This window comes from Giraffa tippelskirchi, chromosome 7 (genome assembly GCF_054371585.1).
Source record: "Giraffa tippelskirchi isolate mGirTip1 chromosome 7, T2T-mGirTip1v1.2.pri, whole genome shotgun sequence".
Lineage (NCBI taxonomy): Eukaryota > Metazoa > Chordata > Mammalia > Artiodactyla > Giraffidae > Giraffa > Giraffa tippelskirchi.
This window is the reverse complement of record NC_137281.1, coordinates 141993557-142010574: the sequence shown is the minus strand read 5'-3', so window position 1 is coordinate 142010574 and position 17018 is coordinate 141993557. Positions and strand designations below refer to the sequence as shown.

General features: G+C 45.9%; 1 protein-coding gene across 12 annotated transcripts in view; it reads left to right on the top strand.

Annotated features, from left to right (window-relative positions):
* SLC8A3 (solute carrier family 8 member A3) overlaps window positions 1-14570 on the top strand; it is a 156464-nt gene extending 141894 nt beyond the window's left edge. For 5 of the 12 annotated variants that reach the window (XM_081508845.1, XM_081508846.1, XM_081508844.1 and 2 more), the window contains 4 exons: window positions 6296-6420; window positions 6981-7080; window positions 9914-10189; window positions 12479-14570. In XM_081508845.1, coding sequence (XP_081364971.1) covers window positions 6296-6420; window positions 6981-7080; window positions 9914-10189; window positions 12479-12855 — 878 coding nt within the window. In that variant the 3' untranslated portion in view covers window positions 12856-14570. Of the gene's footprint in view, window positions 1-2363; window positions 2382-6270; window positions 6421-6980; window positions 7081-9913; window positions 10190-12478 lie in introns of all 12 variants that reach the window. The other 7 variants (XM_081508852.1, XM_081508851.1, XM_081508843.1 and 4 more) reach the window with 6 other exon arrangements.
* The last annotated feature ends 2448 nt before the right edge of the window (window positions 14571-17018 follow it).

Sequence of the window (17018 nt, the reverse complement as noted above, 5' to 3'; positions counted from 1 at the left end):
ATTTTCTGTCAGTTTCTATTAACTATAGGGTTTATTTTCAGTTTCTTCAGATCTTCCCATATTTTGGCATTAGATCATAAGGTGAGAGGTCATAAAACTCAATTGTCTAGACTCAGAACCGAATGAAACCCCATCCTGATGGCCAGAATGTCCTGCTGTTCTCCTAGTGAGAAACAACGCAGTGGACATTGCTTTTCATTATCACTGCTGCATGGGAGAGGCTTAGGCATTCAGAAGAGCATAGCATAGTGGGTGCATGGTCAAAGTGACAATTGCATTACAAAAAAAGTAAAGTGCTGTATTTGAAATAAGAGATTCTATTCTTGGCCAACAAAACAGATTTCAGAGGGGAGATTAAATCCTCCAGACAAACTAGGGGAGGGAATAAGAGGGGATGAACAGGAAACACAGTTGTCCAGGAGTAGAGGAGGCATTGGAGTTTAGCAGTGGACAACGGAGAGCAACTCTGAGCAGTACGATCAAGGCTGTCAGGCCTGGGCCTGGACATTGGAAGCCTGTTTGTGCCTTCTCTTACCACATCCATGGGCTCCCCTAACAAGTTGCTCAGATACTTCCAAATGCTCAGAGTTGTGCTGTTTTCCTGCTTGTCCCTGGGGTATCTGAGCAATCACCTGACCCTGGGGGATCAACGCAGGGAAAAGTTGAGCTCCACCTTCTCTCATCAGCCACAGCCAGAAAAACACCCTGGAGGTATCCTGTCACTTAGTGTGTCTACCTGGGTCTCACTGATCCATCCATAACTGTGAAGTGGAAAGTCTCAGATTCATATAGGCATGGCCAGGAAACAGTGCAGTTCAGCTGACTGAAAGTCCTCTCACTGTGCTAGAGACGATCCTGGTGTTGGGAGGGATGCCTCAGTGAAAACCAGAGCAGCAGGGACTTTTCCGGAAGAGCTGCCCTTTGTCTGGCCTACCTGGGTACACTGATCTGTTTGGGTCTCTACTCTTCTTTTTTTTTTTTCCTACTCTCCACCGGAACTTGGGAGCCAGGAGAGACTCTTCTGTGAAGATCCATAGAAGGAGTAGAATGAGCAGGCTCTCTGGCTATCTATCTATCTCTCATCTCAGTGTAGTACGAAGATCCATTGATCCATTGCCCCTTAGAATTCCTTATGGGAGAAACCAGAAAAAGTCAACTGCTGTTCTCCTGGATTAGGTACCATAAAGATTCTGTATCCATGTGTGTTTTCAGTGGCTGTGAATATGGAATTACAGACCTGAGTTGTGTTCTTCGAGATTTTTAGAAGAAACAATTCACAGACACCTTCCCCTGCCCCCTGCCTCCCCCCTTCCTCATCAATCCCCATCAGTCCCCAGCTGCACCAGGAGTATGTAGCAGGATATTCCCAGGCTTTTATTTGACAAGAGCCAGGGAGCGAGGTGCTGTACTAAGACACTATCAAAGTGAAAGTGTGGTATATTACAAGAATTTCTTTTATCTTGAAATCTAGGAGAGTTTAGCATAAGTGGAGACTCAGGGGCTTGGAAAGACCTCTGCTGGGTATATCTTTAACTCAGCTTACCAGACCATTTAGGGACCTTGCATTTGTCATCTCCCATCTGTCATTAGCTTTCAGTATGACAGTCTCTCTGGTCCAGAATATCTAGACTCTGACTTAGCCTGTCCTTTCTGAAACAAAACACCATTCAGTGATGCAGCCCCACAGGATCTGAGAAAAATACAGTTGCCGAAATAGGTGGCAAACAGCAGACCTCTACTGAACATCTACCCATTGCAATGACTTTGCAGTTGGCTTCACAGTGACTTTGCACAGAAGGTAGAGTCGATGCAAAATGGGAGGAGTCCGTGGCCTCCAACCTCCAGCCTTTCTCTATAATATGATACACTGTTCAAGGAAAACATTTTGCAGGATTTATCTTTTCACGAGGTTATTCTTTTAGGGATACTCAAAGCTCTGGTAGGGTTGCAACCTATACAGTTTGAAGATAACTGGATTCTCACTCCTTCACAGAATGGATGTGATAACCTGATCCCTTAGAAGATCACGAATGGCCAACTCTGTCTCTGCTCTACCTACTTAGTTCCCCCCGTCCTCATCCCTCTATCCATGACCCTCGGGGTTGCAGAGAAGTTGTGGGGAAAACTTGCAGTTGCAAGGCCCTGGCGCTCAGGGGTCTCTCCAGTAGTTCACACCTCTTGCTGCAGCTGCTGCGCATGCTCCAATTGCTACCTTTTGCATGTGGCCACAGTGCTCTCACCTACTAAGCTCACTGCTTTCCTTGTGCTACTGCAGCCACAAAACCTGGGGACACTTTTAAGATGGGACCTTAATGCTCTTTCCTTTTCTTTCTTCCCTTTGTCTGGTACCCATTTGCAAACAGCGCTCCTGTTATTGCCAGGTAAGAGGTGTCTTCCCCCCCATCTCTTTTTCTGCTTCTTGCCAGTGCCATTATTTACTTTAAGAGCAATATCCTTTGCTTTATTTACTAGGAGCTGTGGGCTTAACTTAAGTTCTCCTAAGGACCAGCAGATTTATTTCCCTACCGGAAGTGATTGTGAGGAGGTAGACCATTTCAGTGGATGTGGGTAAAGGCATAGTTAGTCTTCTCTGAGACCAGGAAGAGAACTGAAACTTACTGAAGAAATGGGGGGAGGTCATACACTTCTCCTGAGTCTTAATTCATCCGTCGTCTCATGTTGTGGGGAAAGAGAGGATGAGAGTCAGAGCTGACTCTCCTAATAGGATCATGATGGAATGAGAAAGAAAATACTTCCATCTGGATGGGGTCCAGGGAGAAATAATCAGGAGCTGCTGTGAGAACATGAAAAGTAGTTTTTAAGGAATCTGGAATTTTATTGATCCTAAAGATCTTCCATCTCATCACAGCAGAGACCTAAATTTCTAGAACTTTGGTTCATTTGTCATTGATCTTTGAAATCACATGTGCCATGAACAACAAGAAGAATTAGAATATTATGGGGTGAGGGGGCAATTATTTGATTGGATATAGAAATTTGGGAGAATTTATATTAGGGATATTCTCACAGAGAATCTAGAGCCTCTCATAGGAAATGTACCAAATATGCTTGCATCCGTGTAATCAAATCACAGACAATATCCAACTTTGTGAGCAGTTAGGAAAGCATTGCCGGCATATGGGCAATACCATAACTCTTGGTGGCAGACAGAGCAAGCTATACAAGGTGTCTCAATATATGTTAAAATAACATTTTACATTCCATCAGTTCTTTGAAGGTATAAAAATTATAAGGTCATTTGAGATGCAAAACATCTTTCAGAATTCATTGATAGTCACCATAGGCTGCACACTGAGTTTGAGAAAGGGGCAGATTACACAGTAAGGACATTGACCTCCTTGGAGTCATAAACTGAAAAAAAAAAAGTAGATAAACTCCTACATTTTCCCTTTCTGGAAAAAAACTACTTCAACTTCCTTGGTTTCTTTCTTCCTCTTATATCAATAAGATAATGACTACCTCCAACCCCATATATTCCACTCTTCTCCCAGGTTTTAATGTCAAAGCATTGGGTGTTCCTTCTCCACTTAGCTCATCTTCTCGCCTGAGAAGGCATTCAGGCTTTTTTGTTCCAACTCTTGCCTCTACCCACTACCAGCCACACATACACATGCTCAAAACAGAGATTGTGATTTAATTTAAGCTTCATTATACTTTTAACACATTGGCACAGATACCAGTAGAAGCTAAAATAGGAAAAGAAGGTGTCATTTCCTAGATCTTTCAATCTGTAAACCTTTGATTTAGGAGCCCTTGGTTAGACTTTAAATTCACTGGGAATCTCAACTCCTTGTTTGGATTTTTCCAGGTGGCCAAGCACACATGATTCACAATGCCTCGTGATAAATGGAGAGAAAATGTGTTCAATCTGAGCTATGCCTCCAAGCTCAGGGGCCTGGGAGTTAGAGCACTGACTACACTGCCCCATTTCTTTCTGAGAATGTCTGTAGAACATTCATGGCAATCTATTGCAGTCTGGCCTGGCAAGCTTTTCTGTCTTCCAATATTTGTTTAATCTTCCATCCTATTAATAGGTTCATTCTCTCTTTCCCCCCTTCCTCCTCCTTTTCCTAGATCTAAGAGTTTGTTTAGTCAGTCTGAATATCAAGGTCACCTGTCATTTATTTTCTACACTCAAAATTGAGAGGTTACATAAACAAGTGATCAGAATAATTATGATCTTTAAGGTTTGAGACTTCTCACCCTCTCAAGAAATTAACTTAATTTGAATGTAAAGAAATGATCATTACAGAAGTAAGGCAGGAATTACTACCAAACCAAGATACTAAATCAGAATTGATTTAAAGGCATGTGAATCAGTCATTAACAGATGTATATATAGAGTACCTCTGTGGGGCTGTGGGAGATCCAAAGATAGAGGATTGGTTATTTGTCAAAGTGATTTCTGCAGAGAGCTAGGTGGAAAAACTGACTGTCACCACAGGGTTGGACAGGTCAGTAGCTAGATCAATATCCTGCCAGATGGATACAGTTCTAGATTGATAGCTAGACAAGGGGTTAGACAGGTACATTTATAAGTCACTGGAGAGCTCATTATATTGGGATAAAGTTCTTGTGGCACATGTAAAGTATGACATGGGGGAAATGGGGAGGGAGGAGTGGAATAATACTGTCACTACTAGGATAGGCATTGTAATATGACCCCAAAGACCACAAATAGAGAAAAAGAGGGCCCATGCATTTAAAGAATCTACATATATATGTTTTTACAAAGACTTTTATTCAGAGTGGCTTGCAGTCTGGCTTCCAGGATCACTGACTTCACGGCCAGACTTATTTTCACAGTTACCTAATAAGAAGCTCCTATGGACTAAATGAAGTCAGACTGCAAGAGGGTATATGCTTAAAAATGTACAGGAGGACATTGATCCATGAGAAGTAACTGTTTCCAAAGGTGGTCACCAACACTAGCGGGAGGACAGCACCACGGACAGCTCCCCAACATTTTGGGATTGCCTTCCGCCTTAGGAGCCAGAAGCACTGAGTAAAACAGCCAGCCCAGGAATCCACTGCACACTCTCTTACCAGTCTTCATTCAAAACAGCTTTAAAAATTCTTATATAAAACAGACACTCTGCCTGGTTTACGATCTTTCCAGTAAATTATTTTCCTTGCAACCTCGAGAGCTCAAGTCTCATCCCTCACCATGCTTCACCAATTCCCAAGATAGAAAGAAAAGAAGACCTTCTTGTCCTCTGACCCATTTTGTCCTTGAGATTACTCAAGGACTAGAAAACTCCCCTGGGAGATTCACTGTGTGGAATAAAAGCAATTAAAGAGCCAAATAAAAGAATTAATTGCATGTAAGAATGTGGACTCGGATGGAAAGATGTTTAAATGAGCTCTGAAAGAAACAGACTGCCAAGAGCAATTTTCTAATCAAAGGGGAATAAAAAGATTCAATCTCTGTTTCACTTTAATCCAGAAAACACGTCTTCATGGTGAAGTGGTCTTAAAATGGACTCACCAGCTGAAGTGGAAAAAATTTCTAACTGTTCAACATGAGAAGGGATCGTAAATGAGTCAAGATACTGAGGGGCGACCGGGAATGCCTCAGAAAGAAATAAAGGAAGAACTTTCTTTTTGTGTGTTTTTGAACAAGAATTTGTATTTCAGAAGAAATGTGCCTGGTTCCTTAGAAATCCTAGGGCTCTTTCATTTAGAAATCATGACATTTTGGGGGAAGTCTTCCAAGTTTCTCATTGTGAGGCTAATATTCACTAGTATGAAATGTAGATATTCCTGTAAATATCCTTCTTTGTCCCTTATAGAAGTTATAGTCCTAAGAATGTTGGAGACAGATGTTAATGTGAGCCAGTGGACATTCCCTTTGGTTGAAATGTGCTTCTGACCCCCAGGAACCTTCATGTGAAGTAGTCATGCCAGTCATGCCCAACAGTTCAAAACTGTTAAAGGTCAAGAGGTTTGGCTTTTGTTCCCAGCTCTTCAATATCTCATCAAATGTCTTGGGGCTTCACTTGGTGCTGCTTCTCGGAAGGTCTTTGGGTCAGGTTCCTGCCCCCCCAAGCCAGGTATAAAATGGAAAGAGGAGTGTTAAGCCTAGACGTGCAAGGAACCCTTTCATGGTCTGTTTAGCAGCTTACAGAAAGAGGCACTAACAAGTACACAAAATCCCCATCCTCAAGAGCTATTTCCTGTATACCCATTGCCAATGCCTACTACTCTGAGCTTTATTTAGACTTCCAGGGAATGGCAAATGTGCTAAAGCTCGTCTGGTTTTGTTTTGTTGCAGAGGTGACAGACAGGAAGCAGACTGTGGAAGAAGAGGAAGCCAAGAGGATAGCAGAAATGGGAAAGCCAATATTGGGTGAACACCCCAAACTAGAGGTCATCATTGAAGAGTCCTATGAGTTCAAGGTCAGGCCATAAGTGAGATGTAACTGAATAATAGAATAATGAGGTGGGAGGTAGAAGCGCTGGAGTTTTGTTCTAACGTCACCACTGAATACATAAAGTTGAAACTGGACAAATCACTTACCCACCCCAGTCTCAGTTTTTCCATTTGTAACATGGACAAACAGTGCTGGTCACTTGTAGCTTAGGAACAGTGAGGAAATATTACAGGGCCTATGGAACAAATGAGCTATAATGCCGCTAAAGTATCATCACTATTTAATTGTATTTTTAAAACAAAGATACTGAAATTCACTACCCCAGGTCTAGGTTTACTGACATCATTAGTGTTATTCTTTATTGTATTGTTTTAAATATCCAATGTCAGCAGTCACAACCAAACAAGAGGACAATAGAAGGACTATGCCAGAAGATGCCCCCTGAGGCCATTTCATGCATAACTTTCAGAATACAAGTGGAGCCCCCTGGAGCACAGGGTATCTTTCATCCCCACGAAGTGCCAAATTCTTCAGTGGTTCTGAGCATTCTTACCTCACGGTTCCAAGTTTTAATCTCCCTGACAGACTACCGTGGACAAGCTGATTAGGAAGACAAACCTGGCCTTGGTCGTGGGGACCCATTCCTGGAGGGACCAGTTCATGGAGGCCATCACTGTCAGTGCAGGTAAGAGGGTCTCGAGATGGACACAGGCCTTGCTGGGAGGAGCAGGAAGCTCCAGGGAAGCAGGAACACAGCCACGTCAAGAGCTCACCCATCTCAGGAAGGGCCTCAGTGACCAGCCTTCCAGCTCTTACCCTAGATGTTTGTCTTTTCAGTGGGTCACTTTGGAAGACAACTGTGGGGGCAACTAAAAGAGCATGGCTATCTCTGCTTTCAGGCCCTGGTTCTGCTGTGTGAAGAGCTTCCCAGGTGGCACTAGTGGTAAAGAATCTACCTGCCAATGCAGGAGACGCCAGAGACGCGAGTTCAGTCCTTGGGTCAGGAAGATCTTCTGGAGAAGGAAATGGCAACCCACTCCAGTATTCCTGCCTGAAAAATCTCATGGACAGAGGAGCCTGGTGGGCTGCAGTCCATGGGGTCACAAAGGCTGAGCACACATGCATGCTGTGTGAACTGGGACAAGCTATCCTCCCTGTGTTTCAGTTTTGTCACCCAAAAAGGGAACTATTGCTACCTTTCTTTCTCAATGAAGAGAGTAGAAAGCTACAGAGTCTGCTTCTGAATAGAAACTTAAGAAATTCTGGTTTTCATCATTCCATCGTCTTGTTAAGGCAGTCCTCCTTTTCTGCAAAATGGGAGACTATTCTGATTTAGAGATGTGCGGGTCTGAGGTTTGTAAAAACTTTGCATTGACTGACAGACCTCTGCCCTGGATGAGTCCAGATCTCTCCTTGGCACTTAGTGACAGGTCTCCTCAGTGGGGACCCATAGCACAGCCAGCATCCCAGAGGCCTACATGCGGGTTGGCATGGGGAGGGAGGGGTCTCATCACTCCCAGCAGTAGAGCCTCTCAGCACCACAGAGGCCTTCTGTGCTGCCCAGCACTCCGGGCCTTGTCTCTTTTCGTGAAGCTTTGTTGTCATAGCAACCCACCGGGTCACATCCCTGAGGTCCCAGCACCACAGCCAAAGTACAGACAGGAAGAGAGGGCCACTGCTGCTGTGTTCACTGCCCCACTTTTTCTATCACCTGCTTCCAGACTCCCCCTCTTATGACCTTCCTTTGCCCCTAAAGAGACAATGAGCGGACTATCAGCCACATAATTTAACGCCCTCCTTTTTCAAATGAGGGAACTGAGGTTCGGAAACAAAAAGGAATTGATCCCAGGTTCCAGATTCTCTTCATGGCAAAGATGCAATTGGAACCCAAGTGCCCTGAATCCTGCTTCTACAGGTCATGTAGGAACATGACAGAGCCTGCCCTTGACTGAGCTGCAGCACACCCTCTCCTCCTGGGCTGCTGAATGGGCACCTCTGCCCGAGTTTCCTGGCAAGGACAAACCAGGACCAGCCCGGCTCCTTCCCACAGAATATTTGGAGGATGGCAAACCTGTATGCAAGTCAAGAAGCAACAGTTAGAACCGGACATGGAACCAAGGACTGGTTCAAAATTGGGAAAGGAGTACATCAAGGCTGTATATTGTCACCCTGCTTATTTAACTTATATGCAGAGTACATCATGCAAGGTGCTGGATGAAGCACAAGCTGGAATCAAGACTGCTGGGAGAAATATCAGTAACCTCAGATATGCAGATGACACCACCCTTATGGCAGAAAGTGAAGAGGAACTAAAGAGCCTCTTGATGAAGGTGAAAGAGGAGAGTGAAAAAGCTGGCTTAAAACTCAACATTCAGAAAACGAAGATCATGGCATCTGGTCCCATCACTTCATGGCAAACAGATGGGGAAAAAGTGGAAACACTGACAGATTTTTTCCCTTGGTCTCCAAAATCACTGCAGATGGTGACTGTAGCCATGAAATTAAAAGACGCTCGCTCCTTGGAAGAAAAGCTATGACCAACCTAGACAGCATATTAAAAAGCAGAGACACTGCTTTGTCAACAAATATCCGTATAGTCAAAGTTATGGTTTTTCTAAGTAGTCAAATATGGATGTGAGTGTTGGGCCATAAAGAAGACTGAATGCCAAAGAGTTGATGCTTTTGAACTGTGGTGTTGGAGAAGACTCTTGAGAGTCCCTTGGACTGCAAGGAGATCCAATGAGTCAGTCCTAAAGGAAATCAACCCTGAATATTAATTGGAAGGACTGATACCAAAGCTGAAGCTCCAATACTTTGGCCACCTGATGCAAAGAACAGACTCATTGGAAAAGACCCTGATGCTGGAAAAGATTGAAGGCAGAAGGAGAAGGGGATGACAGAGGATTAGATGGTTGGATGGCATCACCGACTCAATGGGCATGAGTTTGAGCAAACTCTGGGATACAGTGAAGTACAGGAAAGCCTGGTGTGCTGCAGTCAATGGGGTTGGACTTGAGTTAGTGGCTGAACAACAACTGACTCCCCGGGATGCCCGCATGATCTGGAATGACAGGTGTCTCACTCTGGATGGATAATGACCAGAACCACGTGGTTATTGCAGCAGTCATGTCAGGAAAATTAGGAGCCCCACGGGTGTCCAGTGAAGAGTGGGCTCACAGCTTTTGTTTTTCTTCACCTAAGCAACCCCATGCCTTCTCCATCTTCCTCCCTCTCTCCTCCACTGCCCTGTCCTTTTCACATTCCCACATTCTATCTCTTTCTCTTCTTTCTTACTCCTCTGTTCCCTCTGTCCTACTCTCTCACTCTCCCTGCATTCAAATTGACTAGTGGGGCACTTCGATGCATTTTCTCTTTTCCTCCTGTTTTCGAGTGCCTGCACCAGCTGCCCAGGAGACATCTGGCATCTCCGTGCGGCCAATGATGCTCCTGATGTGGGTTGGACTTGACTTTCTCATGAATGAGGATCTGACCCCACCACCCACTTGTCTTGCCTTCAGCAGGGGACGAGGATGAGGATGAGTCAGGCGAGGAGAGGCTGCCTTCCTGCTTTGACTACGTCATGCACTTCCTCACGGTCTTCTGGAAGGTGTTGTTTGCCTGCGTGCCCCCCACAGAGTACTGCCATGGCTGGGCCTGCTTCGTCGTCTCCATTCTCATCATCGGCATGCTCACCGCCATCATCGGGGACCTGGCCTCCCACTTCGGCTGCACCATTGGCCTCAAGGACTCAGTCACAGCTGTTATTTTTGTGGCATTTGGCACCTCGGTGCCAGGTGAGAGTGAGGGGGAGCTTGGAGTTGCAAAGGGGATATTACCTGGTTCAAGTGAGCCCTCCGATTTGCCTCATTATCTTCCTGCCATCTCAGATCTGAGCTTAACAGAGCCTCTGCTTCTAAAATGCATGACGGTCAACCCAAGGGACCCTTGTTACCATTAAGAATGATCATTAACATTTCTTGAGCACTTCTGATGTGTCAATTGGTAGGTATGCTAAGCAGCTTACCTGTTTTAGCTCTGTAGCCCTCACCCAAACCTTATTCAATAAGGAGAGTTATTATCTCCACTTGACAGATGAGGAAACTAAGGCCCAGAGAGGTTAAATCACTTGCTGAAGTCAGTGACCCACTTTCTTAACCTCCGCATCAGACAACTAGGCCATTTCCCTCTGGCTGCAGATTAGCCTGCTTGGAGATGTGCAGAAGAAACGCCCTCAAGCCTCCTCTGCTTAGGACACCTGTAAATACCAAGTGTCTCCCAGCAGGACAGGCAAAGGAAGCTTCACAGGCTCTTGTCCTTCATATGATGAATGACATTTTTTTTCTCTCATAAACACCTAGAGATGAACAGGAACAGACATGCCTTTATTCATTCATTAGACAAATGTTTGCTGAGCCTGATACAGTTTTGTGCTGGTTGCCGGGACTGTAACGGGAAACAAGACAGACACACTTCCCTCTCCACATGAAGTTTATAGTCTAGTGAAGGAGACCATGTTCGACTATGATCATTCAAATCATCTCAATAAGTTTGATGATGAAAAAGTACAAGCACTCTGCAAGTATGAAACAGGGGGACCTCAGCTGGGCTGGAAAGGCAAACAGGGGTGAACAGGTAGAGGGGCTACATTAACTCAGGTTCCTTACTTAGTTTAGATAGGGTCTCCAGGGTGTCTGAACCCCAAATTCCTACCAAGGAGCTGGCCTCCCAATTGTGGTAAGAAGACACAGACAGACCCTTCCTATGGAAAGGCTGTGCCAGATCTCATCAGACGGACTCTGGTGGCTGGAAACCCTTCTTGTGCCAAGAAAGCATATCCTTCTGGAGAGTAACTAAGTCTGCATCACACTCTGGAGAAGCGACTTCCCCAGACCCCAGCACAGACCAGTAGAATTATTTGTACATTAATGATGTAAGAGGTTTGGCTATCATGGGAATGCATGGAGTAGTAGGAAATTAAATGGAAAATTAAGGGAAGGCTTTGTAGGGGAGATACTGTGTGATTTATCTATGTTCTCTGGCGCCTCGAGGAACTATCAGAGGGGAAGGAGCAGATATGGGTAAAAGGAACAGCTGTGGGAAGAAGTTGCAGAGAATCAGAAGTTAAAAAAAGAAAGCAGCAAGGTCACAGGCAAGAAAAGGCAAGAGGTTTTCTCGAGCAGAATATTGGCAACGGGGAGGCAGGCCAGACAAGGGAGAGCTTGGGGCTTGTCCAAGACCTTACATGGGTACAGAGAACAGCTGGCAGCATTAGGGGCTTGAAGGTGATGCTGTGGTCCACTCAGCTGATTTGTGGCTTTAGCTGAAGCTGTTTGGATGTCTGGTGAAGCTATGGAAAGGGCTCTCAGATGAGGGTTTTCAGGTCAAATCTCTTGCTAATTTACCTTGAGTAGATCCCTTGACCCTTATTTTTCCTAAGTTGTCAAATAAAAGGGTGACTGGCCATCCTTCCAGTGCCTACAATCCATCCCAACATCTGAAGTCCAATAGCCTTTGAGGCCCTGTGCTCTGTATACTAACTTCAAATCCTGAGCCCTGTCATTCTTGAGCCCCTGCATCTCCCCATCATTAGTCCCTGCATCTCCCGATGTGTCATCTGTCCCCATAAATCCAGCCCTTAGCACAATGCTAAGCCCACAGGCTCAATCACAATCTGTTTTGAAAGTAAAAGTCCCACGTGACAGAGGCAATCAAGCACTTATTCTAAGCAGCTTCCCCGGATGTCCGAGTTCCCTGGGAGATATTATGGGGAAGCAAACCCCCCCTTACAGAAGAAGTAGTCAGAAGGGAACAATAAAAGCCACTCAGTAAATATCAGGACCAGAAAGACCTTTGGGAACCTTTCAGGCTCAGGCAGATTAGGAATGGGAAACCCAAAGAAGTAAGGTGACCAGCCCAAGGCCACACAGCTTATTAACAGTGGAGCAGGGAGTAGCCCCCAGGCCCCTGCCTCTCACTCCCAAGGCTCAGCCCGTTGGCCTCAGCTGCCTTTCAGCCTCACTCCACGGAAGGCCCTCCACATCTCAGCCTCCCCACCGGCTCTCACTGTCTCTGCCTCTTTCCAGATACGTTTGCCAGCAAAGCGGCTGCCATCCAGGACGTGTACGCAGACGCCTCTATCGGCAACGTCACGGGCAGCAACGCCGTCAACGTCTTCCTGGGCATTGGCCTGGCCTGGTCCGTGGCCGCCATCTACTGGGCCCTGCGGGGACAGGAGTTCCACGTGTCGGCCGGCACTCTGGCCTTCTCCGTCACCCTCTTCACCATCTTCGCGTTCGTGTGCATCAGCGTGCTCTTGTACCGCCGGCGGCCCCACCTGGGCGGAGAGCTGGGCGGCCCTCGTGGCTGCAAGCTGGCCACGACTTGGCTCTTTGTGAGCCTGTGGCTTCTCTACATACTCTTTGCCACGCTGGAGGCCTACTGCTACATCAAGGGGTTCTGAATTACAGAACGAGGCCTCCGGCCGGGCAGGCCTGCAGCTTCTCCCCAGAGAAGGGTGCATCCCCACCCGTGACCTCTAGGGGATGAGCCACACCCCGGAGAGGCAGCCTCAGGACCCGAGCTGCAGGAGCATCACCGGACTGGGCCCTGGCAGTGAACTGAAAGGGCAGAGTCCATCCGTCCAGTGGAACAGAGGAAACACCCACTTGGCAAAATATTTAATTCAATCCACACCAACGACAGCAACAGATCCACCTCCAGCCTGTCTTCCCGCCGTGTCCCTGACCCATAGCAAAGTCAGACCCTCTCGCCACCTTCTCATCCATCTTCTTCTGACTACTCCTTTGCTTTCTAACTTTCCTCGGCGGGGGGACATGGTTTCTCCTGTCTGTCCAGCTTGACACATCACCATCCTCTCACTCCGCCCTCAAGGCGTGAAAATGAGTCCTGTCCCCGTGGCTGGCTCGGGGGTCTCTTTTCATTGTCGTCAGTATCATGGTTGTTTTCCTTTTCCCACCAGGTTTTGCTCATCCTTTGTTTGTCCACCTTGTCTTTTCTCTCTGAGGTTAGTGATGACAGTGCTGCGAAGGAGCTCAAGGTCTGAGCCGAGGGGCAGAGGCCTGAACTTTCAGACACACCCTTTTCCCCACTCTCCCTGCGTAACAGCTGTCTCCTGCCGCGTTGAGTTCCTGTTCCCTTCCTCCTTTTATCCTCCGCATTCTTGAATGGACTGTGTTGTCTGGGTGGTGGTAAGAATGGGGACTGTGGCTGGAGCAGGAACAGCTTTATCTCAAGCTTCTGTCAAGATCCAGTTTACAACAAGAAGTCCTTGTTCTCTTCCCTGCCTGAGCCTTTCAGATTCTGTCTGTCTCATTGTATCAGTGTCTGGATGTTTATCCCTCTTCAGGAAGACCCACCGAGCGGTAGATAGGGGACGAAAATAGAAATAGAATATGATGACAGAGGGCAGCTAGGAAAGCAGAAGGGCTATATGCCTTCTGGAACATCTCTGGCTTTGTATCTGAGGCAGGAGAGAAGCGATGTCCACCTAGTGGGATCTGTAGGGAAAAGATTGTATTGAAAATGTCAGTGATTCTGAGAGATGTCAGCTTCACCACTCCCTCACTTTCTAATGCACCAGACTAAGAGCTTTGACTGTATTTCTTGATTTCCTGCAAAAACTTAGAAGTTTATAAGAAAATGAGGGACTTCACGTCTCCTGGCCTCTTGGGTCATGTTTGAAAGCATTTTCACAGGACAGGGATTGGAATTCCTCATCTCTCCCACATTCCTGCTTGGTTTTAAACTTCTTGAAGCTCTTTTTCCAGCCTGTGGGCTATTTCTTGCCCCAGTAGAAGGAATCTTAGCTGCCATAATTCCATGGAGCCTGGGTTTATAGAGAGATTGCCATGCCCTGCAGACCTTTTCCCAACAAATTGTGAAAGGACCTGGCTTTAAAACACACACACACACATATAATCACCGAAAGACTGCCCACAGATCTTTAGGCTTTCTGCATTGACATAAATACATTTTTTAAGGGAAAAGAAGAAATGAAAAACACCTGTTTAATTTTAAACACATTTTTTTAAGAAAACAGATAACTGAAAAAGAAACCGTGTTCATGTCATAAGCTATGTTGACAGTTGCCAGTGGAAATGTTGGGTTGGTTTTAAAAAAAAAAAAATAAAAGCTATACTTATATCTCTCTGAAGACATCTTGCTTCTCCCCATGTTGCTTCAGGAAAAGGTCCAGGGGGCCACCTTGGGTTCCTTCTGGGACTGTAGTGGCTGAGGTGAAACTGTCATCTCCTATTTGTATCTCCTGTTTGTACCTGTCATCTCCTCAGATGCCAGTGTGCCAAAGCTAGGATTTTTAAAGCAAAAAAATGCTTCAGGGAAATGCCACCTGTCAAAATCTGGATTTTAAGAGGCTGGGGAGGCTCTACATGAGAGGTAGAGCCATGATGATTAAAGGGGAAAGAGTTCTTGGTATTAGAAAGGCCTGCTGGGTCAGGGACTCCAGCTAGACAAACAGCATCCTGTGTTTATTACCAATGGGCACATCCATTCATTCATTTACTCATGACTCTTTCAACAAATGATTTTGAATACCATGTGTGCCTTGAGATATGTTCTGGTGCTACAATGAAGAGGAAGATAGATAGAGTTTCTGACCTCAAGAAACACAGTCCAGAGTGGGAGGTAGAGCTTCTTTAACTAAGGCTCTTTGGGTTGCAAGAAGCAGAAACCCATTAAAGTAGTTCAAGAAATGAAGAGGGGCTCTACTTCGAAGCCCTGGTGGGGGCCTCTTGGGGAGCCCGAGGCAGGAACACGTCTGGCTACAGGGACCTGAAAACCTCAGGAACTGAGGTCACGTTCCATGTCCCCAAAATCACAGCATGTCCCCCATCCTGGTTCCTTCTCCCTCACAGCCCTATCCACCTCTTCCCTCTCCCAATGTGCTCTTGCTTTGCTCATCTTGTACATGGTCTGACATGGCCCTGACACACTACCATGACCTCACAACTCTGTTCCCTACAACAACCTGGAACATCTCTTTTAAAGTCTGAATGCAAATTCTCAATGGATGAAATGGGGCCAATTTTTCGTCACAATGGGCCATTTCCCAAAGGCAGAGTCCTTTGTAGGAGCCTCTGTCAAGGTGGCAGGGGTACCTGTGGCCTGGTTACTTTGTGTCAAGTGTCCACTTCTGGTCTGAACAGCTCAGGGAAGGAGAGGAGGGTGGCGACCACCTTGTATGTACTGTCACCCTTTCCAAAAGTTAAGTGACGGGAAGAAGGCTTTGATGCATATGAGCCATCAAGGTGGGAATAAAAATTACAGTTCTGTGCCATGAGTGGTCAAAAGGTGGCACAGACAGAGCACTACAAGGACATGATGGAAAGAAACACTGATTCAGCCTGCAAGAATTGGAGAAGACGTCACAGAAAATGGAATAGGTGGGTAAAATCTTGGAAGAAGAATAAATAGTGACTTATCTTGGTGAGGGGGTTGGTGATGAAGAACATTCGAGAAGAAACAGCATGCTTTAAGGCACGGGGTGAATCAGGGCCTGGCAGAGTCATGGATTAGCAATAGTTGTCATGGCTAGAGGATAGTGCTTAAAAGGACACACAAGAACACAAAAAAAGCAGTGTGGGAAAAGGGTTTGGCTACAAGGCTCAGTCATTTTTTTTGCCAGCCACAAAATTGACAGTGAAAAATTCCTGTTAGCCGATGAAACGGTAGATGCAGAATCATAAAATCCATTTGTCTCCATCTCTCCCCTTTCGTTAGTCATTTCTGGGTTATCCAGATGTTAGACTTTGTCAAGAGAGAAGCTGGGTTGAACCATAGAGACCTGGTTGAACCAGGTCTGAGGACTTGGTACTAGTTAGAGTGCCACAGAGTTGATGCTTTTGAACTGTGGTGTTGGAGAAGACTCTTGAGAGTCCCTTGGACTGCAAGGAGATCCAATCAATCCATCCTAAAAGAAATCAATCCTGGGTGTTCGTTGGAAGGTCTGATGTTGAAGCTGAAGCTCCAATACTTTGGCCACTCATGCAAAGGGTTGACTCATTGGAAAAGACCCTAATGCTGGGTAGGATTGAGGGCGGGAGGAGAGGAGGACGACAGAGGATGAGATGGTTGGATGGCATCACCGACTCGATGAACATGGGTTTGGGTAGACTCCAGGAGTTGGTGATGGACAGAGAGGCCTGGGGTGCTGCAATTCATGGGGTCGCAGAGAGTCGGACACGACTGAGCGACTGAACTGAACTGAAGATGCCACCACTGAATAGCTCTATGCACTTGAGCCAGTCCACCTTCCTCTGTTTCCTGAACTACAAAAAAAGTTTTAATATATGGCCTCTGAAGCTCATTACTTCTAGCTTTAACACTGGGATTCTAGAATATACATACATACATATACATATATATGTGTGTATATATATGTGTGTGTGTGTGTGTGTGTGTGTGTGTATGATGTATCTCTGCGTGTGTGTGTAATTAAACTGTCCACCGACCTCATCTGGTGGAGCATAGAAGATGTCCTTTTGCAATCCCTTGGCTCCACTGGCCTGTGTACTAGTGTGGAAAAGACATAGCCAGCCGTTATGCACATGGCATTTTCAGCACTTTTTCCTGGTGGAGCTATAG